We start from the raw sequence: 27,616 nt of genomic DNA, 5'->3' as shown, positions 1-27,616 counted from the left end.
ACTAAATGATTATCTCAACTCTGCTACATCCAATTCATGCACTTTGTTTATAGAAATGGAACGATAAGAACTTTAATAACTGAAGAACGTTACCAAATCTGGAATATCAAAATGAAATAACTTGAAATAAGAAATCTAATATAGTAAGAAGGAAATGGAAACTGCACAAATTTGAAGTGGAAAAACCTATATATTCCCAAAGACAGACACAAAATGCTGGAGAGAAGGAATGGGTGCCGTTTTGGGTTGAGACACTTTTTCAGACTGAAGGTCTCGATCCGAAACGTCATCCATTCCTTTTCTCCAGAGATGCTGCCTGTCCCGTTGAGTTACTCCAGCATTTTGCGTCTATCTTCGGTGTAAACCAGCATCTGCAGTTCCTTTCTATACATTCCCAAGCTCCTACCTGATGATATAAAGAATCAAACAGATTCAACATGAAACCAAAACTAAAAACACTGGCAATACATATTGTGTAACTACTATACTTCTATGGATAGGAGTTCACGATTTACAAGTTTCCTAACCACAGTAAATGTATAGTAAACTCAAGTGGTTGTAATTTGTGTTAAAAATGAACAGCAATTAGGGAATCAACATGTTGTTTCATACTCAAATACTTAGAAATATTTGGTGATCTCCCTAATTCCAAACCAATGCATTAATACCTTCCCTCATTCCTTATTTTCCCAAAGCAAAAGCATGAATCACTTGCAATTTGTTTGGGAAGGAACGAGCCCAAAAGAAACCACCCACCCCTTCAATTTGATGTAAACTGAGTGAGTTGTGAAGGTTGAGGCTGCAGATTTGCTCCATGGCAGGGAGTGATGGAACCAACATGAGGAAAAACATAACTGCCTTGTCACAGATTCATTTAAGTTTAGGTACAGTGAAAACCTTTGTTTTCCAACTTTCGAATCAGAAAATACTATACATAAAAACAATCAAGTCAAACTCAAGTACAATAGGTTGAACGAAGGGGATGATACAGAGTGCAGAATATAGTTCTCAGCATTGTCGAGCAACAGTCCCATTGACAATGTCCAATGCCCGTAATAGGGTAGAGGTGAATCGGACAGTGTAGATCAGTGCATGTTCCTTTAACATAGTGACCTCACCACTACTAACCACTCCCCATGGTCTCTTGTATAACTGTAGCTTCCCCACCTCCAGCTCGCTCTCTAGTGCCAGTGATGACCACGGACAGCTAGGGCATAATGTGTGTAGTGTTATTAATAAACTTATTTAGTAAAAGACTCTGCGTACGAGTGACATCCTTTTACATGGTGTCAGAAGTGGGATTCGAACCCACGCCAGGATGTCATCCACCATGGTGGTCGCTGCCAAGAAGGATGCGAGCGAGATCAGGATCTGCATCAACCCGAAAGACCTGAACCTGGCTATCAAACGCCCGCACTACCCCATGCGGACGGTGGAGGACGTCGCGGCACAGGTCGGTCCAGCCACAGTTTTCTCGGTCCTAGATGCCAAGAGCTCCTTTTGGCAGATCCCTTTGGATGCACGTTCCTCCTTCCTGACCACCTTCAGCACATCTTTTGGCAGGTTCCGTTTCCTCCGCATGCCTTTTGGGATCAACTCAGCAAGCGAGGTTTTCCAGCGTACAATGGAACAGCTGTTTGCCGGGTTGCCGTGCGCCATCATTGTGGATGACATCCTGGTGTACGGGAGGGACGTCGCCGAGCACGACCGACACCTCCGCCAAGTCCTGGACAGGGCTCGTGAGATCAATCTCAAACTCAATCAACGGAAGTGTCGATTCCGCGTTGAGGAAGTCACCTACGTTGGCCATGTTTTCACGGCGGGGGGCCTGAAGCCAGACCCCGAGAAGACGGCGGCGATCACCGATATGCCCGCTCCCACTGACGTGCCCGGCCTGCAGCGCTTTCTGGGCATGGTCAACTACTTAGGCAAGTTCATACCCGACCTCAGCGAACTGAGTGCCCCCCTGAGGGAGCTGACCAAGAAGGAATATGCCTGGGCCTGGCTCCCGCACCACCAGTCGGCCTTCGTGGCCCTGAAGTCCAGACTCGCACGGACCCCCACTTTGCAGTTTTTCGACCTGAACAGGCCAATCGTCCTCACCTGCGATGCATCTCGGTTCGGCCTTGGTGCTGCCTGCCTGCAGCTCTATGACGACCGGCAGCTGCCCGTCTCCTATGCCTCTCGCACAATGACCCCTGCTGAACAGCGATACGCGCAGATTGAAAAAGAGCTCCTTGCCGTGGTGTTCGCGTGCTCCAAATTCAAAGACTACGTTCTGGGCAACACCTTCACCATCGAAACTGACCACCAACCGCTGGTCTCTATTCTGAACAAGCCCATCCACGCAGCCTCGTCCCGTTTGCAGCGGATGATGCTGCAGCTTCAGCGCTTTACCTTCGATATCGTGTACCGCAAGGGCAAGGAGATGTTCGTGGCAGACACTTTGTCCCGTGCCCCACTACCTTCCATTTCCCGCCATCCGTACGAATCGGCTGACCTGATGGTGTTGAACGTCAACATCGTTCCATCTTGGCAGATGCAGTCCCTGGTCACACACACTGCCGCTGATCCTGCCCTGCAACAGCTTGAGAGCGTCATCCGCCGTGGCTGGCCTGACCGACGGTCTTCCCTGCCGGCTGGTGCCGTGCCCTACTTCCTGGTTCGGGATGAACTGGTGCTGCACGCGGGCGTGGTGGTGAAGGGTCACAAGGTCGTGGTGCCGGCCGCGCTGCGAGATCACTACTTCAAGACTGCCCACAACGAACACCCCGGGGTGGAGGCCACTTTATCCCAGGCCCAAGCACAATTTTACTGGCCTGGCATGGTTCGGGACATCCGGGACAGGGTCTCCGCCTGCGCTGCCTGCAACCGCCTACTACCTCATCAGCAGCGCCAGCCTCTCCTGCAGCAGCCGGCTCCCGAGTTGCCGTGGATGGCTGTTGCCGCCGACATTTTCGAGTGGCGTGGCAAACACTACCTGGTCCTGGTGGACTCCTACTCCAGCTGGTTCGAGGTGGACCTGCTGCCATCCCTCACGTCTGCTGCCGTCATCGGGAAGCTTCGCCGCCACTTCTCTACCTTTGGTTCCCCGGCATCCCTCCAGTCCGACAACGGGAGCCAGTTTACCAGCGCGGAGTTTGCCGCTTTCGCCACCCTGTGGAACTTTCGCCACATCACCAGCAGCCCCGAGTACCCGCAAAGCAATGGACTTGCAGAGCGCGCTGTCCGCAGCGCGAAGGAACTGATGGAACGTTGTCGGTTTACCAGTTCTGACTTGTACCTTGCCCTCCTCAACCTCCGCAACATCACCCGGGACCCCGCGCTCGGCTCCCCGGCCCAGCGCCTCATGTCCCGCACCACTAGACCCCCCATCCCCGTCTCCCAGCAATCCCTGAAACCAACGGCTCGCAGCCCTGCAGCTGTCAAGGAGCGCATCATCGAAAAGCAAGTGATTCAGAAACGCTCCTTTGACAAATCGTCCCGTCCCCTTCCCCCTCTGTTCGCTGGCCAGGTTGTCCGGATGGAGTCCGCCTCGGGTCACAACCGGCTGGCCGTGGTCGTCGGCAATGCTGACTCTCCACGGTCGTACCTGGTTAATTACGAGGGCACCGTGTACCGTCGTACCCGACAGCACCTGATGCTGGTCAACGAGCCTGCACCGCCTCCCGCGGTCCCGTATTCACCTCCCGTCCAGTCACCGGTGCCTGATGTGCCTCCTGCTCCCGTCCATCCTCGCGTGCCCCAACCTGCGCCGTCTCGACTGTCTGTGCCCGGCTCGCCCCAGCCCCCTTCCCCTCCTTCGCCTGCGCGTTTGCGGGTATCGCCGCCCGGTTCTCCTCCTTCCCCTGGTTCCCCTGCCTCGGTACCCGCACCCGTCCCTGCTCTTCCTTCGGCCGAAGGGGATGGGGGGTTGCGCACCCGCTCTGGGCGAGTGGTCAGGCCGCCTGTCCGGTACGGTGGGTACGAGTAGTCTGTGTGGTGCTGCATTCTATCTGCTCCCTGCTTATAGTTTAAGTCTAGCGTATGAGCCGTGGTCGCTTTTGTTTCCAAGAGGAAGGATGTAGATCAGTGCATGTTCCTTTAACATAGTGACCTCACCACTACTAACCACTCCCCATGGTCTCTTGTATAACTGTAGCTTCCCCACCTCCAGCTCGCTCTCTAGTGCCAGTGATGACCACGGACAGCTAGGGCATAATGTGTGTAGTGTTATTAATAAACTTATTTAGTAAAAGACTCTGCGTACGAGTGACATCCTTTTACAGACAGTACCCATGCTTATGGAAGGACTGCTCAGAATACTGATAGGAGAGAGGAAGAAGCTGTTCCTGAGTCTGGTGGTATGTGCTTTCAAGCTTCTGTACCTACTGCCAGATAGGAGTAGGGAGAAGGCAGGATTGATTCGGGCGGGATGAGTCCTTGATTATATTGGCTGCTTGATTTTCTCAGCAGCTATCGATAGAGGACACGGGCATCAATAAGACACACAAGTGGCGTTTGCAAGCATTTAGTGAAGTTTGAACATAGAAAATGATGAAATATTTCCTCTGAAATATGAATAGCCACATATTTTTCCTCATTAATTTATTCTCTAAAACAAAGATATTCCTCTTGTCCATGGGTAATTCAATTAACCTTCTAAAATATTTCCATCTAAACTATCTGCTTTTTAAATTAAATTGCCAACTGTAGCTTGATTGCTGGATATTGGAAAATTGATGGCATCACTTCAGAGCAATTTAAGTGCTGCAAATGGATATGACGTAACCAAGGAAATTGTCCGAGGCAGCAGTCATATTGTATTAGCTGACTAAAACTAATTTTACAAAAGGTACTGATACCAGAATTCTTTTGTGAAAGGCCCTGGTTTGTTTTTTAAAACTGCTGGAGGAATTCAATGGAGCAGGCAGCATCTGTGGAGGGAAAGGGACAGATGATATTTTGCGTTGGGACTGGAACGTGGTTGTGCTAATACTGAGATTCTCTAAGAGTTTTTTTATCATATCATCATATCATATCATATATATACAGCCGGAAACAGGCCTTTTCGGCCCTCCAAGTCCGTGCCGCCCAGCGATCCCCGTACATTAACACTATCCTACACCCACTAGGGACAATTTTTTTTAACATTTACCCAGCCAATTAACCTACATACCTGTACGTCTTTGGAGTTTTGTGTTCAAGATTCCAATATCTGCAGTCTCTTACGTCGCCCTAGTTTCAAATCTGCTTTCCACCATTAAGATAAAACTAAACTGGGGTATTAGCTGATGCACATAATTCTGCTTGAATTTAAACAGTATAGGGGAAAAGAACTGCTTCCATGTAACCACCTCACACTAATGAGACACCATTTTTTCACATTAAACAGCTACTATTTTAACAAAAGGTGGCAATTCAAATTTATACTTATGCAGCAATATTCTATTAAACACCATAATACATTGGATTTAGTATTTTTAGAAACGCAAGGATGCTGGAATGTTGATCAAAACAACAAGTGCTGGACTAACTCAGCGGGTCAGGCAACACCTGTGGAGGGAATGGATAGGCAACATTTCAGGTCGGGAGCCTTTTTCAGACTGAAGAAGGATCCTGACCCAAAACATCCCCTATCCATTCTCTCCACGGATACTGCGTGACCTACTGAATTACTCCAGCACATTGTGTTTTCCTTTAGTATTTTAAGTTTGTAATAATAAAACTAAACGTATTGAAAATACCTTTATTTTTTTTAATCCCTTGAGGAAAAAATAACTCTTATTGCAAATCAAAACTCTCTCGTCCCGAACCCCCTTTCCCATGTTGACATAATTGTCTTTATGATTTGATTTTCTATAAGATTTTTTCGGAACACAATTATCACATTGCAGCAGATCAACCTGTATTCTCTAATACAGAGTGCGTCCTGGTAATCCACTCTCTACCTTCTCCAACGAGAACCTTTGATGTCTCAAGGCATCAGAGGTTTCCTCATTACCACCTACCATCCTCCTGAATCTATTTTCTTGGAGCAGAACTCAAAGTAAGAAAGGCTTAGCTTCCACGTGCATCACCAAAAATGCCGTGACAGCAGCAGTAAGAGAGTCAGTTAAGGTTTGAAGGATATAATTGATAGTTTTCTCATTATCCATCCATTTGCTGTTTTGCGTAATTGTGTTTATTATTATTTAAGTTATCATTTCTGTGTGTTTACTCTTTGAGCTTCACGTGAACAAGGAATTTCATCTCACCCTGATGTGCATGACAATAAACTAACCTGAAACCATCTTGATTCTGTCCTCATTCAACAACAGTAGATTACCCATATCAGTTTTGTCCTGAACCTACCATCACAGAATCCAGTCTCCAGCCAAGTCTTCAGTTTGATATCAAAAAGCAGCCAAGAGCACTGGATGTAACAGCTATGGAACCTAGTCAATATTCCACCATTGAAGCCCTGCATTCCAGAACTAGCTTCACCTCTGTCCAAAATCGTCCAGTTAAGTTGCAGCACTAGTATGTGTACAATGTGAAAAATTGCACAGGTAAATCCTGTTCATAAAAAAGCACAACCAATCCAATTACACTAATTACCCCTCAATCAGCTCATCCTAGTTGTAAGCACAGCAACAACAGAACTGTTGATGACACCTCAGGAAGCACTACTCACCCAGTTTGGGTTTCACCATGACCACTCGACTCCAGACATCTTCACAGCCTTGATCCAAACATGGACCAAAGGGCTGAATTCCTGAAGTGAAATGGGAGTGACTGTCATTGATATCAAGGCAGCATTGGACAAAGTGAACCCTGGGAAAAATAATGTCAATGAGCATCATGGATGAAATGCTCCGGTGGTTGGAATTAAACCTCGCACAAAAGGTGATGATTTTGACTGTCGGTGGTCATTCATCCATAGAACATCACTTGCGCGAGTTCATCAAGCCAATGTCCTAAGCCATCCATCATCAGCTCATTCATCATTGACTTTCCTTCAGAAGGTCAAAAGTGAAGATGTTTACTAATGATCGTATGACTACAATGATTGCACTGCTCCTCAGCAAATGAAGCAGTCAATGTCCGTAAGCAGCAGGACCTAGATAACATTTAGGCACGGTTTAGAAAAGCGGCAAATAACAAAAATGCCAGCCAATGGCTACCTAAAGCAAGTGAGGTTCTAACTACCTACCCTTGACATGCAGAGGCATTACCATTGTCAAGCTCTCAACTATTAGCATCCTGAAGAGGATGAGGGTGGTGCAGGGAAATCATCATGAACCAGCTACATAAATACTGTGGCTACAACAGCAAATCTGAGAGTGTGTATCTTGCAGACATAACTTACTTCCTAATGCTACAACATTTTCTCACCATCTACAAGCCACACAAGGAGCACGATGAAATACTCACCATTTGCTTGGATGAATTAGAGCTGCAACAACATTTAACAAACTCAACATCATTCAGAACAAAACAGCCTGCTTGATTGACAACCGCTACACTAAACATCCATTCTCTCCACCATCAATACACTGCAGTGATTTGCCAAGGTGACTACAAAGGGACTCCCTCTAAACCAACAATCCAGACTCCAAGAAAGACAAGGGCAGAAAGTGCATTGAAATATTATTCCCACCTGCAGGTTATGCTCCAGGTCTCATACCATTTTAACATCTTCATCATTCGGTCTAAACACTGGAATTCGCTACTGAACAGTGCACTGGAAGTGCCTTCACAAATACACCCATTCTACCCGTTCAGAAGGGAGTTTTTGCATTTGAACCTAGCAATGAAGGAAGAACAGTTCAAAGCTGGTCACCACCTTGTTCTCAAGGACTCATGGTTACCTTTTGTCTTTATCTGTACTGTAATACAATATTCTAAGAAAACAAATATAGTTTACTGATAATGAAAGACTATGGCATACTGCATGATAAGTATGAAATACCTCCAGAGAAAACTTAAAAAAGACAGGGGGGGGGGTTTCTTCAGGGTAGACCGAGAAATAATTCTGTCAGTAATATGGAAAATTAAAAAAAATTGTAGATAAATTATATTAAATGCTGTAACATATTAAATTCAAGAAAATATAGTAAACATGCATGCACCTTAAACTTGATTATTTTTAGGTTTGCAATGTTTCATTACTTACTCACTAAGAAGAATATATCTCTTAAGGCACTGGAGTAAATCTGTGCTGCCTCCATGATGAAAATGAAGAGCTGGTAGAAAGGTATTATCCCAAAGGCAAAATACCATATATGACCAGCCCATGTCTTCTGTATTTATTTTGATGGATTGCAGATCAGACAGACTGAAGGAGAAGGCCCATTTACTTCTTTTACTCATGGTATATATTGAATCATCTGAAAACGGGAAACAGACCACATGAATCAAACATAAAAGGAAACTGCGGCAGATGTTGGAAATGTTAAATAAAAATGGAAAACAACATAAATACTCTGATAGCATAAATGTGTGATGAAAGGTTACCAACCTAAGCTTTCCCTCACCACAGATGTTACACAAGTGCAGGTCAAAACTTAAAATGGATCCGAGTCACATAGGGTTTTGTGCTTGAATCCAGAAAAAGCTATTTCTTTCCTGCTTGGAAAACAATATTCATTAAAATATGCCAACCAATGTTAATTCTCTCTAGCTATTTGATTCCTAGTCCAGTGTATACTTTATATAATTTGAACGTAGAACTATTCTGTGGAACTATTTTCAAAATACTTTTTGGTGTCTTGTGTTATTCCCTGCCTGATGCTAATTAGAACATTCTAAAATATAATTCTTTATAGTTTATTCTAGTATTTCATCGTGTTTTCTAAAAGTACTTAAGATTCTCAATTTATAAAATATAAATGCCCCTTTATATGAAAGGCTTTCAATCTGAAGCATTAACTCTGTCTCTCTTGCCACAGAATCTGCTGAATGTTTCCAGCACATGTTTGAATTTCAGATTTCTAGCAAGGATAAGTTTTTATTTATTTTCAGCACCTAATGCGACCTTTATATGATTAGGCCCACAAATTGAATCTTGTAAATATCGATCAACTAATTTAATAATCCCTTCTAAAATGTCTAAAGAGGTCGCTGTGCAAAATTAAAATACATTGGATTAGGAGTAACAAATTGGCTGGGACTAAAAAATGACACTATCCCTTTCCTTCCATAAATGCTGTTCAATCCATACACTTCCTTCAGCAGTTTTTTTTTACAATGTTTTGAAGTTTTGCTGATGGCATAAAATCAGGCGGGATTATTAAGTGTGAGAAAGGTGCAGAGAAACTTCAAGGTGATTTAGACAAATTGAGTGTGTGGGCAAATACATGACGGATGCAGTTTATCAACCTTGGTAGGGAAAACAAAAGGAAAAGTATTATTTAAATGGTGATAGATGGAAAATGTTAATGTGCATGGTGATGTGGGCGTCCTTTACACCTTTCACTAAAAACAAACATGCAGGTGCTGCAAACAGTTAAAAAACATAGTACGTTGGGCTCCACTGCAAGTGGTTTGGAGCGAAGGAGCAAACATATCTTACTACAGTCATAAAGGGCTTTGGTGGGACACCTTTGGTAAGGATATACTTGCCTTGCAGGGATTGCAACAGATATTCACCAGCTTGGGTCCGGGGATGGCTGCGTCATACAAAGAAAAATTGGACTGCCTAGTTTAGAAGAGAGGAACTCATGAAAATGCAGTGTTGAATTGGATATTTTCTTTGGCAGGGGTAGATGTAGAATCGTTACAATACACTGTAGGATATTTAGGATTGAAATGAGAATTCCATAGCCTGGAAGACTGTGAAGACTAAAATTGCTTAATATAGTTATGAAGGAGAGATAATTTGCCCCAGTGTTAGAACTATGAATTGTGTAAACATTTTACATACCATCACCATTCATAAAGGATTTTTTTTTGAAGGAAACTGTATTGAGCATATCCCATTCAGCTTCACAACTAATTTGATGCATGGTATTTTTGGATGATTTTTCCTTCGGAGACTGTGTCCATTCAACAACTGAACTGGAATCCTAAAGGAAAAGAATTGCAATGAACGTAAAAGACATCAGTTTTTATTCCTTTTAATTATCTCATAAAAATGTACATAAATGTACATGTTTATGTACATAAACATAAATATTTCCTTAATCATAACACACTTCAGTAAATCCTAGTTTTAACGGACCACCTTATAACGGATTTCTACAGCGGACGGACCTGCCCACGCCACCCCTGGCTCGCAAGGTGCCCCAGCGAGCCCTTCATCACCGGCTGCTGTGGCTGTTGTTGCAGCTCATGCTGTAGCCCGTAGCCCTGAAGGGACGCTCTCGGTCACTGTCGGGCTCCCACCCATCACCGGCTGCAACTTCTTCCTGTCGCTTTCGCTTTGTCCACTCCATTGCTGCCTCCTCCTCCTTCCCTCGCTCTGTCCACTCCACCACTGTCTCGTCATCCTTCTCCCCCCCCCCCCCCACCTAGTCACCGACATACTCCACCTTGGAAGATGTTGGCGACTGCAGGGGAGGAGGCGGCAGTGGAGCAGACAAAATGACAGTGAAAGGAAGAAGCAGCAACCGGTGAGAAGGAGGGAGCCCTATGGTGACCAAGCGTGTCCTGCCAATGGCAGCTGCCTGAAGAAAGCGATGCCGGAACCAGGAATTATAACTTGAGCCTCAACAACAGCGGTGGCAGCTGGTTAAGGGCTTGCTGGCGCAAACCAGCAGCATCGGCACCTAGCTTTAAGGTGAAACGGCACAATGTGCTGGAGTAACTCTCCAGAAATGCTCCCTGACCTGCAGAGTTACTCCAGCATTTTGTGTCCTTTTGTGTATTAACAATCATCTATAGTTCTTTGTTTCAACTAAATACAGTTATAATACTTTACTCAGTTATAGTGGACAATTATTAATAATGGACACCATCTCTCCCCCCCCCCCTTATATTCCGCTGTAATGAGGGTATACTGTATAATGAAATTATGAGAGGGTGCGCCCTACGGCCTTCGCACAAAAGATTTTTTAACATAAAATAATGCATCAATTATTGGTGTGTAATTTGACGTACAATTAGGTTTGAAACAACAGAAAACGAACAAATTATTTTTGAAGCTGTGGGAACCAAGGGTCCCGACCCGAGACATCACCCATTCCTTCTCCCCACAGATGTTGCCTGTGGAGAGAGTGTCCAGCTTCAAGTTTCTGGGCACTCACATTTCGGAGGACCTAACATGGTCCAATAACACTGCTGCGCTGGTCAAGAAGGCACAACAAAGACTGTTCTACTTAAGAACACTGAAAAAGTCTGGTCTACCCCAACAGCTGCTGACGACCTTCTACCGCTGCACCATAGAGAGCATCCTAACGCATGGCATCCCTGTGTGGTACCTCAGCTGCACGGAGGCAGAAAGGAAAGCTCTACAGCGGGTAGTCCATAGAGCTCAGAGGGCCATCGGAACACAGCTACCAGACTTGGAGGGCATCTACAACACACGATGCCTCAGAAAAGCCACCAGCATCCACAAAGACTCTTCACACCCCTGCAACAGTCTGTTCGAACTCCTTCCATCGGGCAGACGATACAAGGCCTTCTACGCCCGCACCTCCAGACTCAGGAACAGCTTCATCCCCAGGGCCATAGCTGCTATGAACCGGTCCTGCTGAGCCGGATGGCCACAACGCATAGATCAACTTGCACTTTACCGTGTCTAAAAACTGTTACAATTGTTTCGTTTCGTTGGGTTGCTGTTAATTAATTAAATTATTGCATCGTATGGGTGGCGCATTCCCAATCTCGTTGTACCCCTGGGTACAATGACAATAAAGATATATTGTATTGTATTGTATTGTATTGTTACTCTAGCATTTTGTGTCTACCTGTGCTTTTTTAATCTCGGGTCCAGAGAAGCAATTCTGATCTCTACTTCGGCCTATTTGTGGTTATATTCCTGAAGCAATGTGGTTAACTCTAAACTGCCCCATGAAATGACCCAACTTAGTGCGGGGGAAGTTCAGGATGGGCACAGGTCTGGCTGTGATTCGCTACTTACAATACAATACAATATATCTTTATTGTCATTGTACCCAGGGGTACAACGAGATTGGGAATGCGCCTCCCATACGATGCACTAATTTAGGTAATTTAGACAGCAGCAACCCAACGAAACGAACAGTTGTAACAGTTTTGGACAGGGTAAAGTGCAAGTTGATCAATGCGTTGTGGCCATCCGGCTCAGCAGGACCGGTTCATAGCAGCTATGGCCCTGGGGATGAAGCTGTTCCTGAGTCTGGAGGTGCGGGCATAGAAGGCCTTGTATCGTCTGCCCGATGGAAGGAGTTCGAACAGACTATTGCAGGGGTGTGAAGAGTCTTTGTGGATGCTGGTGGCTTTTCTGAGGCATCGTGTGTTGTAGATGCCCTCCAAGTCTGGTAGCTGTGTTCCGATGGCCCTCTGAGCTCTATGGACTACCCGCTGTAGAGCTTTCCTTTCTGCCTCCGTGCAGCTGAGGTACCACACAGGGATTCCATGCGTTAGGAATTGATATTAAAAAATAACTCCAGTTAATATGATTCTTAACAATATTGAGTTATTAAAGATTGAGAAATTGAGATCCTATTCTGTAAGATAGATATATTATTGATCAATGTGGAAGGATCACAAACAACATATCAATGACATTTTAACCACTGTTCAAATATAATTTAGATCAAGGCACATATACAGACGGAAATTAGCTAAATTAATTACTTTATGGCACAAACTATCCTGTGAAATATACTGTAAACATAATCAGACACAACACAGATGCATTATGTAAATTCTGTTTGTGTAAAGACTCTATCATAAACAAATTAAATTGAAGTATTTTACTTCTAAATTACCTTTCCTGCAAAAAAAATATTTGATGAATCCAGGGAGTCATCCACTGGTGTCCAATCCACCACAACTCCTGAACCCTGCAAACAGAAACGAACATTAGGCACCCACGTGAATGTGGTTCCAGCAAGAAAAGAGCATTTTAGATTTGAACTAGAACAAGTGGACCCGGTGGGCCCAAACCTCTCCTGCATTGGTGCAGCACCCTCCCCCGCCCTTCTCCCCTCCACCCTCCTCCCCCCCCCTTCCTCCTCCCCTTCTCCCTCTCGCTCCCCCTTCCCCTCCCCCCAAACCCCCTTATCCTCCCTCCCCCCCCCTCCCTCCCTAGAAGATAGATTTAAACTTTAAAATGTGAATAACAAAAAATATAACACCAATTTCAATGAAACTTCTTCCATTAGCACCAGAGGGACGACGGTGAGTAAGGTGGGCCTAAAATTGGCATGCTATTGTGTACCATTTTGGCAGTAGCCCAGGAACAAACAAACAAACAAACAAACAAACAAACAAACGAGAGTTTTAGTATATAGATAATAATATATGAATGATCATTTATTAGTTGCATGCCTGAAATGATAAGTAATTAATTCAGCCATTAATTATATTGTGTATTTCATGCATGGTAATCATAAGGTCATAAATGATAGGAGCAGAATTAGGCTACTTGGCCCATCAAGTCTACTCTGCCATTCAATCATGGTTGATCTATCTCTCCCACCTAACCACATTCTCCTGCCTTCTCCCCATAACCCCTGACACCCGTATTTATCAATAATGAAACAATCATAGAGAAATGTTTTTTGTAACTTAATTAACCAATAAGTAAATCTGTCAAATTTTGAGAGAAATTATAAGTAGGGTTTTAAGAGTCAAATGTCCATATCTATTGTTATTGGGCGAGGATGCTGGGTGAATTTCTGACAACGCCTCAGTTTTTAGATTTTTTATATTGTTCACATTCCTTGTCCTTTTCTTTGCAACTTCCTTTAGCCTTTCAACATTCAGAATTCTGTACAGATCCAACTCTGACTTCTGTGAATCACAAATTTTCAACATTCCACCATTAGCAGTGCTATGATGCTAAACTTACATTTTATTCTCAAAGCTCTGCATTGTACATTTAGACAGTGCTCAAAGCTATACTCATACATTTTTAATTACTTGCCATAACATTATTATTGTTAATACCCTGGTGAAGAATTTGGGGAATTTCTAAGCAAGTTGCCACTTCCTGCAACTGAAACCTAAAATCTAAAAGGCATTGGATGATGTGGAGTGATTCGAGATGTTTACATTTGCCAAACGACGATTACACCCATTTACTCTCTCCAGTCTGAAGAAGGGTCCTGACCCAAAACATCATCAGTCCGTTTCCTCCACAGATGCTGCCTGACCCACTTCGATCCTCCAGCTGATTGTTTTCTACTTGATTCCAGCATCTCCAGTCTCATAGTATCACTATTATCTCTTATTAATAGTTATTAATAATAGGGGCGTGGCTGTGTTCTGCAGCTGCGGCTCACCGGCAGTCTCTCTGTCTTTTTTTTTGTTTTTTGTCTATTGTCATCGTTAAATGTACATTTTGTTCTATTTTTAACTGTGTATGTGGGGGGGTGGTGGGGGGGTTGGGGGAAACCTTTTTTTCTAATCTCTTCCTCAACGGAGATGCGACCTTTACCGTGTCGTATCTCCGTTCGCGCTACGGCCTAACATCGTGGAGTTGGCGGCCTCCAGCTGGGATCGACCTTGAAGACTCCGGTGGCAGGGCCTGGACTTACCATCTCGGAGGCTTCGGCCGTGGGCCCTGCAGACCGCAACATCGGGAGTTCGCAGGTCCCTGGCTGGCGACCGGTTTTTGGGAGCTCCAGCCGTAGCAGCTTCGACCGCCCCGAAGCGCGAGGTACGATCGACCCGCTCGCAGGCCCTTCATCACCCTGCGTGGCTCGGCCGCAGCACTTTCCATCGCCCGGTGGGGGCTCAGGACTTTCATCGGCCTGCTCGGCTCGGCCCTGGGACTTTCCATCGCCCAGTGGGGGCTCAGGACTTTCATCGGCCTGCTCGGCTCGGCCCTGGGACTTTCCATCGCCCCGTGGGGGCTTCAAAAAGTTGGGAGCCTCGATCACCTCGTGGCACCACGGGAGAAGAATGAGGAGGAGATAAGACTTTGCCTTCCATCACAGTGAGGGTATGCCTAGAGCAATCACTGTGATATAAGAAAATAACTGCAGATGCTGGTACAAATCGATTTATTCACAAAATGCTGGAGTAACTCAGCAGGTCAGGCAGCATCTCGGGAGAGAAGGAATGGGTGACGTTTCGGGTCGAGACCCTTCTTCAGACTGATGTCGGGGGTGGGATGGCTGTTTGTGTAAAAATTGTATCTGTGTGTCCTGTGCTTTTTGTTGTCTACTGCCGGACCCTGACGTGAGAGGACGCTGACGTTGTTTATTCGCCGCTTTTCCGTTAGGATAGTTTGTCTGTTTGTTTTTATGTTGATTGTTTTTGTAAAGCGCTTTGAGCACCCGATAAGGCGCTATATAAAATAAATGAATTATTATTATTATTATTATTATTTTGGCACTAAAGAATCATCCATATCCAACTCACCTTTGGATCATGCCATCTTGGTACTACAGATACTCAAAATAAAACTTTCACTTGGCAAATTTTGAATCTCTGCTTTGACTGGGTGCTCTGTTTAGTTTAATTTAGAGATTTAGTGTGGAAACTGAACCTCTGGCCCATGTCGACCAACAATCACCGCAACACGAGTTTTATCCTACACATTAGGGACAATTTGACATCTTACCGAAGCCAATTAACCGACAAACCGCACATCTTTGGAGATTGTGGGGAAACCGGAGCACGCAGAGAAAACCCATGTGGTCACAAGGAGAACGTACAAACTCCATACAGAGAGCACCAGTAGTTGGGATCGAACCCATGTCTCTGCCGCTGTAAGGCAGCAAGTCTATTGCCGCACCACTGTGCTACCCCTTTCTTTTGCATGTTTAAGGGTTGTGGATGTGGAATTAAAAAGAAGGATTGACGGACACTCTAAGTAAATTTGCAGCAAAACAGGAATTTTCTGATGGTTATAAAAAATAGGCAACATTAGCAGAGCATGCCAAACAGTCCAATGAAACAGAATTTGGAGATGGATAATGAACTGATCGCATCTGCCTGCACATGACACACATCCCTCTATTCCTTGCATTACATTAAATAGAGAGATTAGATTTCATAATTTTTGAAATATGCATATATATTAATTCAAAATAATAATCAAAATTCCAGCTATTATTACAAACCTTTTGTGAATTAAATGTTCACTACTTAATTGTGGAAGTATTTATTATTTACATAGCTTTCTGTTCTAAGAAGGAAATTTAATACAATAACAACATTGGATGTTTTATTATAAATGGTGAAATAACAGATATTAACTGCCTGCTTTATACTTCCTCTTGTAGACCACTTACTTCCTGTAACATTTCCTTTTAGTGGTTAGTTTCGGTCACTGTAAGACTTAAGTGTAAACACTTAAATTCTCACGGATATTATATTTTTAGCTTGAGTCTTCTGAACTAGCTCTCTCGATAGTTATTAGTACAATTCTCCAAAAGATACTAAAATCAAGCTTGAAATTTATTGAATCAACTGCCTCTTTATTCAGTAATCTCTCACCCATGCTGAGTACATTTGTCCTGACTACATTTATACGATTCCCAACAAAATGGCTTGCAAGTGATTCATGTATTTCATAACTTTGTTCTGTTTTCACCTCAGGTTGTCTCGAAGCAATGATATCCCCAATTAAGTACTTTCAACTTGTAGAGCTATAATATAGGAAATATGGAAAGATTATACAATACCCAAATGATCAACTTGCTTTCCTTTTCAAGGTTCTTCAAAGTTCTCAACACATCCCTGCACAAAATTTCCCTGTGACCTCCAAAAGAGTCCAAAATTTATTTATCATATTACTTTAAGCTATTAGGTACGTATTATATTTTTAAAAAAGGCAACCTTGAATCTAACCCATGTATTATGTACGTGAACAAACAATAATGAGCAGCATGAAATGATGAAAGCAGTATTGATTAGTAACAAGGAGGGAGCATCTCATTTGTAAATATGTCCCGCTGAGTTACTCCAGCATCTCTGCAATAGAATGCACAGGCTAATTGTGAAAAATTACCAGTGTAATGCCAATATGTTGCTGTAGAAATCTATGCTCGGTCTCTCATATGCATATTTCCATGCAACCAATTAGGACAGCCACTGCCTTACAGCGCCAGGGACCTGGGTTCAATCCTGACTACGGGTGCTATCTACTTGGAGTTTGTACCTTCTCCCTGTGATTGCGTGGGTTTTCACCGGGTACTCTGGTTTCCTCCCACATTCCAAAGACGTGCAGGGTTGAAGGCTAATTGGCTTCTGTAAATTGTCCCTTGTGCGCAGGATAGAACTAGTGTACAGGTGACATCTGGTCAGCACGGACCCGGAGGGCCACACCGTATCTCTAAACTAAACCAATCTAAGCAAACTCCTACTACAGATGAAGGAAGTTTTGCAATTTACTTTCAAAACTTTAAAGCAAAAAAATTCCCTGCATGGTTTCAGGTCACCCTGGCACATACAGTGAATCGACAAAAGTCGTATTAAATCTTAGGGTGTAATGTTTCCTTTTGCTGAAAAATGAACACATATTTTAAGACAAAGGCTCCATTCTGGAGCAGAAAATTAATTAAGTGACTGAGTGCATGAGAATGTGTTCTATCTCCATGGAACTATTTAAAAGGTGATACCTTCCTATTGGAATACTGGGTGAATCTTCCCAAGAAACTGTCTCTACAGACTTATCAGGCCAGGAATCACCCTCAGATTGGTGTGCATGACAATGGCCAATGTCAATCATTCTATCAAGACAAAACTGCAATCATTTTTAGTGAACTGGTCAATTGCAGTTACAGGGCACTTACAGTTAAAGTTGGCAACAGAATACACTCTGAAATGCAATCTCGGCTCAGATTTCAACAGCTTTCTATACTTTGTGCATGTTATACAGTAAAATTAGACTTGGTTCTTGATTGCTTAGCTTTCATGAAATCTTCAGCCATAAAGAAAAAATGTTAAAACAAAAAAAAGGGATTTAAAAAAATTGTATGTCTTATATATCTCATTGGATTTTTTGAAGAGGTGATCAAGAAGATTGATGGGCGCAGTACAGTAACACTGTCTGCATGGACTTTAACAAGTCCACGGTAGACACAAAATGCTGGAGTAACTCAGCAGACCAGGCAGCATCTCTGGAGAGAAGGAATGGACGACGTTTTGGGTCGAGACCCTTCTTCAGACTATTGGGCGGGACAGAGATAGAATGTAGTCAGAGACAGTAAGACTGGTGGGAGAACTGGGAAGGGGGAGAGGATAGAGAGAGAGAGAGGGAAAGCAAGGGCTATTTGAAGTTAGAGAAGTCAAAGTTCATACCGCTAGGGTGTAAGCTACCCAAGCAAAATATGAGGTGCTATTCCTCCAATTTGCGCTGGCAACTCTGACAACGGAGATGACCTAGGACAGAAAGGTCAGGTTGGGAATGGGAGGAGGAGTCAAAGTGCTGAGCAACCGGGAGATCAGGTAGGTTAGGGCGGACTGAGCGGAGGTGTTCAGCGAAACAATCACTGAGCCTGTGCTTGGTCTCGCCGATATACAGGAGTTGACACCTGGAACAGCGGATACAGTAGATGAGGTTGGAGGAGGTGCAAGTGAACCTCTGCCTCATCTGAAAAGACTGTCAGGGTTCTTGGATGGAGTTGAGGGAGGAGGTAAAGGGACAGGTGTTGCATCTCCTATGGTTGCCGGGGAAAGTACCTGGGGAGGGGGTGGTTTGGGTGGAAAGGGACGACTTGACCAGGGAGTTGCGGACGGAACGGTCTCCGTGGAAAGCAGAAAGGGGTGGAGATGGGAAGATGTGGCCTGTTGGAGGTTGCAAAAATATTGGAGGATTATATGCTGTATGTGACGGCTGATGGGGTGGAAGGTGAGGACAAGGGGGACTCTGTCCTTGTTACGAATGGGGGGGAAAGGGAGCAAGAGCGGAGCTGCAGGATATTGTGGACTCCCAAGTGAGAGCCTCATCTATAATGGCTGAGGGGAACCCCCGTTTCCTAAAGAATGAGGACATCTCCAATGCCCTGGTATGGAAAACCTCATCTTGGGCGCAGATGCGGCGTAGACGCAGGAATTGGGAGTAGAGCGATAAAGTCTTTACAGGAAGCAGGGTGGGAAGAAGTCTAGTCGAGATAGCTATGGGAGTCAGTAGGTTTGCAGTAGCTGTCGGTCAATAGTCTGTCTCCTGTGATGGAGACGGTGAGATCCAGAAATGGTAGGCAGATATCGGAGATGGTCCAAGTGAATTTGAATGCAGGATGGAAATTAGTTGTGAAGTTGATAAAGTCAGTGGGTTCTGCATGGGTACAGGAGGTAGCACCGACGCAGTCGTTAATGTAGCGGAGGTAGAGTTCGGGGATAGGGCTAGTGTACACCTGGAACAGTGATTGTTCAACGTACCCTACAAAGAGGCAGAGACTTTAACAAGTCCAAATGTTTGCCATAGAAAAACAAATGCATTAGCTAAAATACCTTATCAATCAACCTCAGAATCCCAGGAAGTGTAGCTTGTTCAACATTCCTTTCGGCGTATGAATGAATAAACACACCATCTTGTTCATATACAACCTAGAAGAACAAAGGTAGAACAGAACTTGAAAAGTAGTGAATAATTAAATAAATAATATATCCGCAGCAGTTCTTTAACTTGGTTTTACAAATATCCAAATTTATGCTTTATTTTCCAACTATAGCAAAATTGAGATATGTCAAATTGCATTAAACTTACATTATTAACGTCAGCTTGATTTAGTGACAACAATCACAACTGTGATATGGTCACCGGTATTTCAGTTGAGATAGAAAATAGAACAAAGAAAATGGGTACATGACTCTCTGGGTGAAAATGTCTTTCCTTATCTCAGTCCTAAATGGCCTACCCCTTATTCTTCAACTGTGACCCTGCTTCTGGACTCCCCCTAACATCGGAAACATTTTTCCTGCATCTACCTTGTCCAATCCTCTAAGAATTTTATATGTTTCTAAAAGATCCCCTCTCATCCTTCCAAACTCCAGTGAATAGAAGCCCAGTCGACCCACTCTTTCATCATACGTCAGTCCCGCCTTCCTGGGAATTAACCTGGTGAACCTACACTGCACTCCCTCAATAGCAATAATGTCCTTCCTCAAATTAGGAGACAAAAATTGCACACGATACTCCAGGTGTGGTCTCACCAGGGCCATATACAACTGCAGTAGGACCTCCTAGTTCTTAAACTCAAATCCTCTTGCAATTAAGGCTTTCTTCACTGCCTGCTGTACCTGCATGCTTACTTTGGCATGCTTCTGCCCACTTGCCCAACCTATCCAAATTACCCTGCAACCTCATAGTATCCTCCTTGCAGCTCACATTGCCATCCAGCTTTGTGTCATCCGCAAACTTAGAGATGTTAAATTTAATTCCTTCGTCTAAATCGTTAATATTAAACAAATCTGCTCAGATGTACATTTTGATGAAGCATACATAAGAATTCTTCTGGCAATCTGTCCCCCATTCAACCTATTAACAGACATAAGTAAATTAGAATAATTGATTATTCATCTTCCTGTTGCTTATGGGACCTTACTTAAAGCCACGTTTTGCCCAAAGAATAAATGTGAATGAATGAATGAATGAATAAGTTTATTGGCCAAGTATGTGCATATACAAGGAATGTGCCTTGGTGCTCCGCTCACAAATGACAAAACAAACATACAGTTAACAATTAAGAATAAAGCATAAACACATCAAAACAATAAGGATACAACATTACAGTCTAAACGTGTGAGTGAAAATAAACCAGTGCAAATAAGAGACCACAGACTTTGGTTATTGAGTAGAACTACTACTAGTGGAAAAAAGCTGTTTTTATGTCTGGCTGTGGCTGCTTTGACAGTCCGGAGTCGCCTGACAAAGGGAAGTGCTTCAAACATTTTGTGGCCAGGGTGAGAGGGGTCATATTAAATGTGGTTATATTTCAAACTAATTACTTGTCTTTGAAACATGCTGGTATATCTCTTAATATACTTATTTAATATACTTAATATACCATTATATATAAAATATTTAACAATTTGGGAATGTGGACCATCTTTTAACGTAGTATGGGTATTGACACAGGGACGTATGGGAATTGAGCCCAGTGAATTTAAAGGGAGTATGGTAATGGTGCCAGGTACTAAACCATTGGAATTTCTGAACAATGGATTATCATAGTTTTACGTTGTGGAGCAAAGGGGAAAGGAGGGGGCTGAGAGTCAAAAAGGAAAATAATCTGTGTGTGCAACATAAAGGAGGTTGGCTTTGATTGAATGCCAATCATCTAAGCCACATTAGAACATTCCCAATCAAACCAACTTCAGCTGCTGTACTCCAGAAAAAGTCAGAAATGGGTATTAATTTCCTTTCATACCTAGTCACAGTGTTAATTTCCATTCCTAGTCACAAAAAATGCAAACTGAAGAAGTCTGAAGAAGGGTCTCGACCCGAAACGTCACCCATTCCTTCTCTCCTGAGATGCTGCCTGACCTGCTGAGTTACTCCAGCATTTTGTGAATACTATCCTAAGAAGAATTAACTTACACAAAATCTCCTTTGCTCACAACAATGTTGCATAAAACACTCTCACTGACTTTCAACTATTCCTTTATGAAAAAATGGCAATTTGAATATCTAGAAATTCACTGTAAAATATTTTCCTTGCCTGGCATTTTCTAATTTATTTCAATCAATATTCATCACCATTCACTAATTCTGTGATACTTTAATTCAATATTTTTCCTTGTTATTCATGGAATATCAACTTACAAAACAAACACTTTTTCACAGTTGTTGCTATTCTGTTGAGTATTCTTGCCATTTTGAGCTTTTATGTCAAACAAATAGGCAAAGATGTTTCACAATCAGACATTTTGTCTCAGCACGCTGCTGGAGTTTGTATGTTTCCCTTGTGATCGCCTGAGTTGTCTTCCTATTTCCTCCCACATCCCAAAGACGTGCGAGTTATTAGGTTAATTGGCCTCTATAAATTGCCCCTTGTGTGAGTGTAAGGAGTGGATGCATAAGTGGATGTGAACAGGTGATCGATGGTTGGCTTAGACTTGGTGGGCAGATGGGCCTGTTTCCATGTTGTATCTTTCAATCAATATTTCAAGTGTTTTTGGTATGTTAGAATTTTCAGGTTGTACACCATTTACCCATTTAACATAACGTCCAGCTAAATTGCAATATATTCAAAATCAAAACACTATAATGAAACTGTATTTGTTTCTTTCAGTTAAGTTTTGCAGTGAACGGCCTGGTGCCCTTTGGTTCCTCTCACAGGTTTTGCACCTCGAATACATGCTGTGTAAAAGGCACACAAATTTCAAATGCTTAATGTACACCCAAACATCCACAGGCTCAACAATATGTCCAACAACTTGTAAAAAGAGCTCAAAAACTTCAAGGAGCATTAGAAATATATTACAGCTATCCGAAGAATATTAGGACTGATGACAATTAAAACAAGCATAAGTGAGTGCATTCAAGCAGAAAATAAATAGAGAAAGACAGAGGCAAGGGAGAGAATTCCAGAGAATAGTTTCTGGACAGCTCAGTGCATAAGTTGAGAACAGCAAAGTTCACCAGCAAAGTTGAGAACATTAGAATGAACATTTTCCCTCCCACCCGTGACCTAGCTATCTCACTAGTCTGTTCATCTAAATTGGACTGTTTCCAACCCGTCACTCTATCCTCCCTTGCAAAGCTTGTCTCCGCTATGAAACCTGCAACCTGCCCCCCTGATCCTGCCCCCACTGCCCTTCTGAAGGATGTCATTGCAATAGCCGGTCCCAGCATCCTCTCTATTATCAACAGTTCTCTGGCCACTGGCACTGTTCCAACCTGTTTCAAGCACGCGGTGGTCCAGCCCCTACTGAAAAAACCTAACCTAGACCCCCACCTTGCCTAGCAACAACAGACCCATTTCCAAACTGCCATTCCTGTCAAAAGTCCTTGAAAAGGCAATTCTAAACCAATTAGTGCCCTACCTACACCAAAACACCATCCTGGAAAGTTTCCAGTCAGGTTTCAGAGCCCACCACAGCACAGAGTCTGCCTTGTTGAAGGTACACAACGACCTGCTTCTCGCCATCGACACCGGCGACTGTGCAATCCTGCTCCTTCTCGACCTCAGCGCAGCGTTCGATACAGTGGACCACACCATCCTTATTGACCGTCTCCGGTACGCGGTTGGCATTGATGGCACTGCCCTGAGCTGGTTCGTCTCCTACCTCAAAGATAGGAGTTTCGCCATCAACATAGGCAGTTATTCCTCTGCTCCAGCTAGCCTCTCCTGCGGAGTTCCACAAGGCTCCATCCTAGGCCCCATTCTCTTCTCTCTATACATGCTCCCCCTTGGCCAAATCATTCAAAGGCACGGCATTTCTTTCCACTGCTATGCCGATGACACTCAGCTTTACCTCCCCCTAAAACCCAACAACCAGTCAAATTTAAACAGCCTCTTACACTGCCTTGAGGACATAAAATGTTGGATGGCACAGAACTTCTTCCAATTAAAGAAGAGCAAGTCTGAGGTCATCCTATTCGGCCCCCCCGACTCCATCAAATCGATAACAGGCAGTTTTGGAAGCCTATCCTGCCTAGTCAAACCGCATGTCAAAAACCTCGGCGTGATATTTGACTCTGCATTAAAATTTGACAAGCAAGTCAATGCTGTGGTAAAAGCCAGCTTCTTCCAACTTCGTACCATAGCTAAAATCAAACCTTTCCTCCAATTCGACGACACTGAAAAAATCATTCACGCTTTCATTTCCTCCCGCCTAGACTACTGAAACTCCCTATACACTGGGATCAGCCAATCTTCCCTGTCCCGCCTGCAACTGGTCCAAAACGCCGCAGCGAGACTCCTGACGGGTACCCGTAAAAGGGACCACATCACGCCGATTCTGGCCTCTCTCCACTGGCTCCCTGTACGGTACAGAATCAACTTCAAGCTCCTCCTATTCACATATAAAGCCCTAAATGGACACCCCCCCCCCCCCCACCCACATCAAAAATCTTCTAACCCACCTCTCTTACTCCAGGTCCCTCAGGTCGGCCGACTTGGGGCTACTCACTATCCCGCGGTCTAGGCTTAAGCTCAGGGGTGACCGCACTTTTGCGGTTGCAGCTCCTAGACTGTGGAACAGCATCCCTCTCCCCATCAGAACTGCCCCCTCCATCGACTCCTTTAAGTCCAGGCTCAAAACCTATTTCTACTCCCTAGCGTTTGAGGCTCATTGAGGAGGCGCTGTGAACTGTTTTGTATGTGCTGTTATGTTTGCGTGCTACTGTATGTTTCATTTTTTCCTTAGTACATAATCAGACGTACAGCACTTTGGTCAACGTGGGTTGTTTTTAAATGTGCTATACAAATAAAATTGACTTGACTTGACTTGACTTGATAATAGTTAACAGTGAAGTGATTAAAATCATAAAGTGCAAAAAGCCTAAACTGTATTAGCTCAGAATTATGAGAAATGTAGGGAACATTAAAGGCAGTTAAGAGTCTGATGGTGGGAGGGGATGTTTAACTGCCATGTCCATGAAGGGATGTGGAGATGTGTATTTTTTTCCTCATGCCATTCAGTGGCCATGGAACAAGGTGTAACATTAATTTCAAGTCCTTCTAACATAGATTCACTAGAGTTTACAGGAAATAAATTGACTGAAAACTCGTGTAAAGAGTGCCAACAACTTATCTACTAAGTCTGTCTGGATATACAGTACTTGCTACCACACATCTTGTACAATGCTGATGGAAATTCAGCTGATCCGCCCTTTCTCCTCCTCGAAGTATGTCGTACTTATTCTCATGCCTTATCTCATTTACATTTCTAATTTTCTATTTCACTCACACTGTTAATATTGGTAGCACATAGTATTAACAACGTTTTCTCCTATTTGCTATAATAACGTAGATAGTAGGCTATTCATGCTATATAAGGTATGAAAAAGGATGGAAACTGGCTCATACAACATTCCAACAGTCAAGTTGGATAGCACAGTGGCGCAGTCGGAAGAGCTGCTGCCTCACAGCAACAGGGACCCGGGTTATTTCCTGACCTCGGTTGCTGTGTGTGGAATTTGCATGTTCTCCCTGAGTTTCCTCCCACATCCCAAAAACCCACGGGTTTGCAGGTTAATTGGTCTCACTAAATTGCCCTTGGCGTGGAGGGATTGGGTGCTAACATAGAGCTAGTGTGAATGGGTGATCGATGATTGCCGTGCACTCGGTGAGCCGTGGCATTAATGGTGCCGGATTGGCAAATGTTTAAGATCATTGGACATTACTCCGATAGTACAAAAAAAGTTTGTAATTCAATTTTTTTAAGATGTTATACGGTAGTGTAATAAATTCAACAGTGAAGTAACTATGTTTAAAGGGAACGGAAAGAATAACCAATTAGTTCAAAATGTGCAGAGGAAAGGAGATCCTGGTGAGTTTAAAAGGAATGTGGGAATAGAGTCCTGGTGAATGTACAGGGAACATAGGAAGAGGATCCCTGTGAATTTAAAGGCAGGTGGGACCAGAGCTATGGCGAGTTTAAAAGGAGCATGGGAACAGTGAGTTTAAAGGCAGTGTTGTAAATATCATCCATGTTGACTCTGCAAGATTGTATTGTTAGTTTCCAGCTGCTATGCTGCACTTCATAATAGATTTTACCAATTGCGCAACTTCTGATTTAAGGTTAACTATTTTCTCTCCTTAAATAGTAATGGTACATATGAAAATCTTTCATATCACTTTCCATCACAAGAAACCATTCTAGAATCTATGGAAATTTTGGAAGAGTCCAAAATCAGTTGGGTTTCATTTTCATACAGCTATCAATGTTTACCTCAATCAGAGATCCAACCACAACTCTTGCACTCTCATGTGCACTTTCCTAACATGAATATTACACAGCTTTAATATGCTTCACAAAAACAAATCCAAGTGCGACACAACGACTACCCACACAAGATTCTACTGTGAAATGGTGATGCAAGAGAGTACAGATGCTGGAACCTTGAGCAAAAAACAAAGTGCTGGAACAACCAGACAGCATATGTGGAGGGAAATGAACAGGCAACGTTTCACAGTTGCTGGCTGACCCGCTGAGCTCCTCCAGCACATTGCATTTTTTTTCACTGAAATTTACAGCACTTTGGGAAGAAATCCTCCAGCCCCATTCACGAATAGTCAAGAGTGTTTAATTGTCATATGATAACCAATGAACAATAAAATTATTAGTTGCAGCAGCTTAACAGGCCTGTAAACACAATCCACACAATCAACCCGCAATATACCCAGTCTGATAAAGGGTCTCGACCCAAAATGTCACTTATTCCTTTTCTCCAAAAATGCTGCCTGACCTGCTGAGTTACTCCAGCAATTGTGCTTATATTTCTTGATTAGTACGGGCATCAAGGGTTATGAGGAGAAGGCAGGAGAATGTGGTTAGGAGAGAGAGATAGATTAGCCATGATTGAATGGCGGAGTAGACATAAGGGCTGAATAGCCTAATTCTGCTGCTATCATTTATGACCTTATGATCTTCGGTGTAAACCAGCATCTGCAGTTCTTTCTTACATGCAGAATATATTTAATATGCAACATTTCAAAAACGTAGTAACCCCAAGACTAGTGTATTAAATGAATAACCTCAATACTAGTCCCCCCATGGAGCTAACAAGATGGTTGCAGGGAGAAGGGGGGAGAGTTGCGGGGAGAAGGGGGGAGTTGCAGGGAGAAGGAGAAGCTGCAGGAGGAAGAGGGGCTACAGCGAGGAAGGAGGAGTTGCAGGAGGAAGGGGGAGCTGCAGAAGGAAGGGGAAGTTGCAGGGAGGAAGGGGGAGCTGCAGGGAGGAAGGGGGGAGTTGCAGGAAGGAAGGGGGCTGCAGCAGGAGGAAGGGGGAGCTGCAGGGAGGAAGGGGGAGCTGCAGGAGAAAGGGGGAACTGCAGGGAGGACGGAGGGAGCTGCAGGAGGAAGGGGGAGCTGCAGGGAGGAAGAGGGGGCTGCTGGGAGGAAGGGGGAGCTGCAGCAGGAGGAAGGGGGAGTTGCAGGAGGAAGGGGAGCTGCAGGGAGGAAGAGGGGGCTGCAGGGAGGAAGGGGGAGCTGCAGCAGGAGGAAGGGGGAGTTGCAGGGAGGAAGAGGGGGAGCTGCAGGGAGGAAGGGGGCTGCAGGGAGGAGGAAGGGGGCTGCAGGGAGGAGGGGGGAGCTGCAGGGAGGAGGGGGGAGCTGCAGGGAAGAAGGGGAAGTTGCAGGGAGGAGGAGGAGGGGGGGCTGCAGGGAAGTTGCAGGGAGGAAGGGGGCTGCAGGGAGGAGGAGGGGGGAGCTGTCTTGCACTCGTGGTATATCCACTGACAACTTGTCAACACTGATCCGCTTCCCAGTCTAGGCTCGGACTCTTTAAAGACACAAGACCCTCCTCCCCGCTTCCAGATAAACCGAGCCGAGAGCAAGAGAGACGCGGTCGGGGGGCGGAGGGAAATCGAGAGCAACGCAAACACTACCTTGGCCGCCGCCGCCATGATGCCACCTCTGGTGACGTCACCCGCTCACGTGCT

At 44.2% G+C, this 27,616-nt stretch overlaps 1 protein-coding gene across 1 annotated transcript in view; it reads right to left on the bottom strand.

Moving 5' to 3' along the window:
• tbc1d15 (TBC1 domain family, member 15) overlaps positions 1–27,616 on the bottom strand; it is a 48,133-nt gene extending 20,517 nt beyond the window's left edge. Inside the window, exons 1-5 of the mRNA XM_078417343.1 lie at positions 27,563–27,616; positions 19,516–19,611; positions 12,876–12,950; positions 9,887–10,028; positions 8,138–8,351 (exon numbers count right to left, since the gene is read on the bottom strand). Of these exons, the coding sequence (XP_078273469.1) occupies positions 8,138–8,351; positions 9,887–10,028; positions 12,876–12,950; positions 19,516–19,611; positions 27,563–27,580 (545 nt within the window). The 5' untranslated portion in view covers positions 27,581–27,616. The remainder of the gene's footprint in view (positions 1–8,137; positions 8,352–9,886; positions 10,029–12,875; positions 12,951–19,515; positions 19,612–27,562) is intronic.

Source organism: Rhinoraja longicauda, chromosome 20, assembly GCF_053455715.1.
Source record: "Rhinoraja longicauda isolate Sanriku21f chromosome 20, sRhiLon1.1, whole genome shotgun sequence".
NCBI classification, from domain to species: domain Eukaryota; kingdom Metazoa; phylum Chordata; class Chondrichthyes; order Rajiformes; family Arhynchobatidae; genus Rhinoraja; species Rhinoraja longicauda.
Note: the sequence above shows the minus strand (reverse complement) of the source record. Positions and strands in the feature narration are given on the sequence as shown.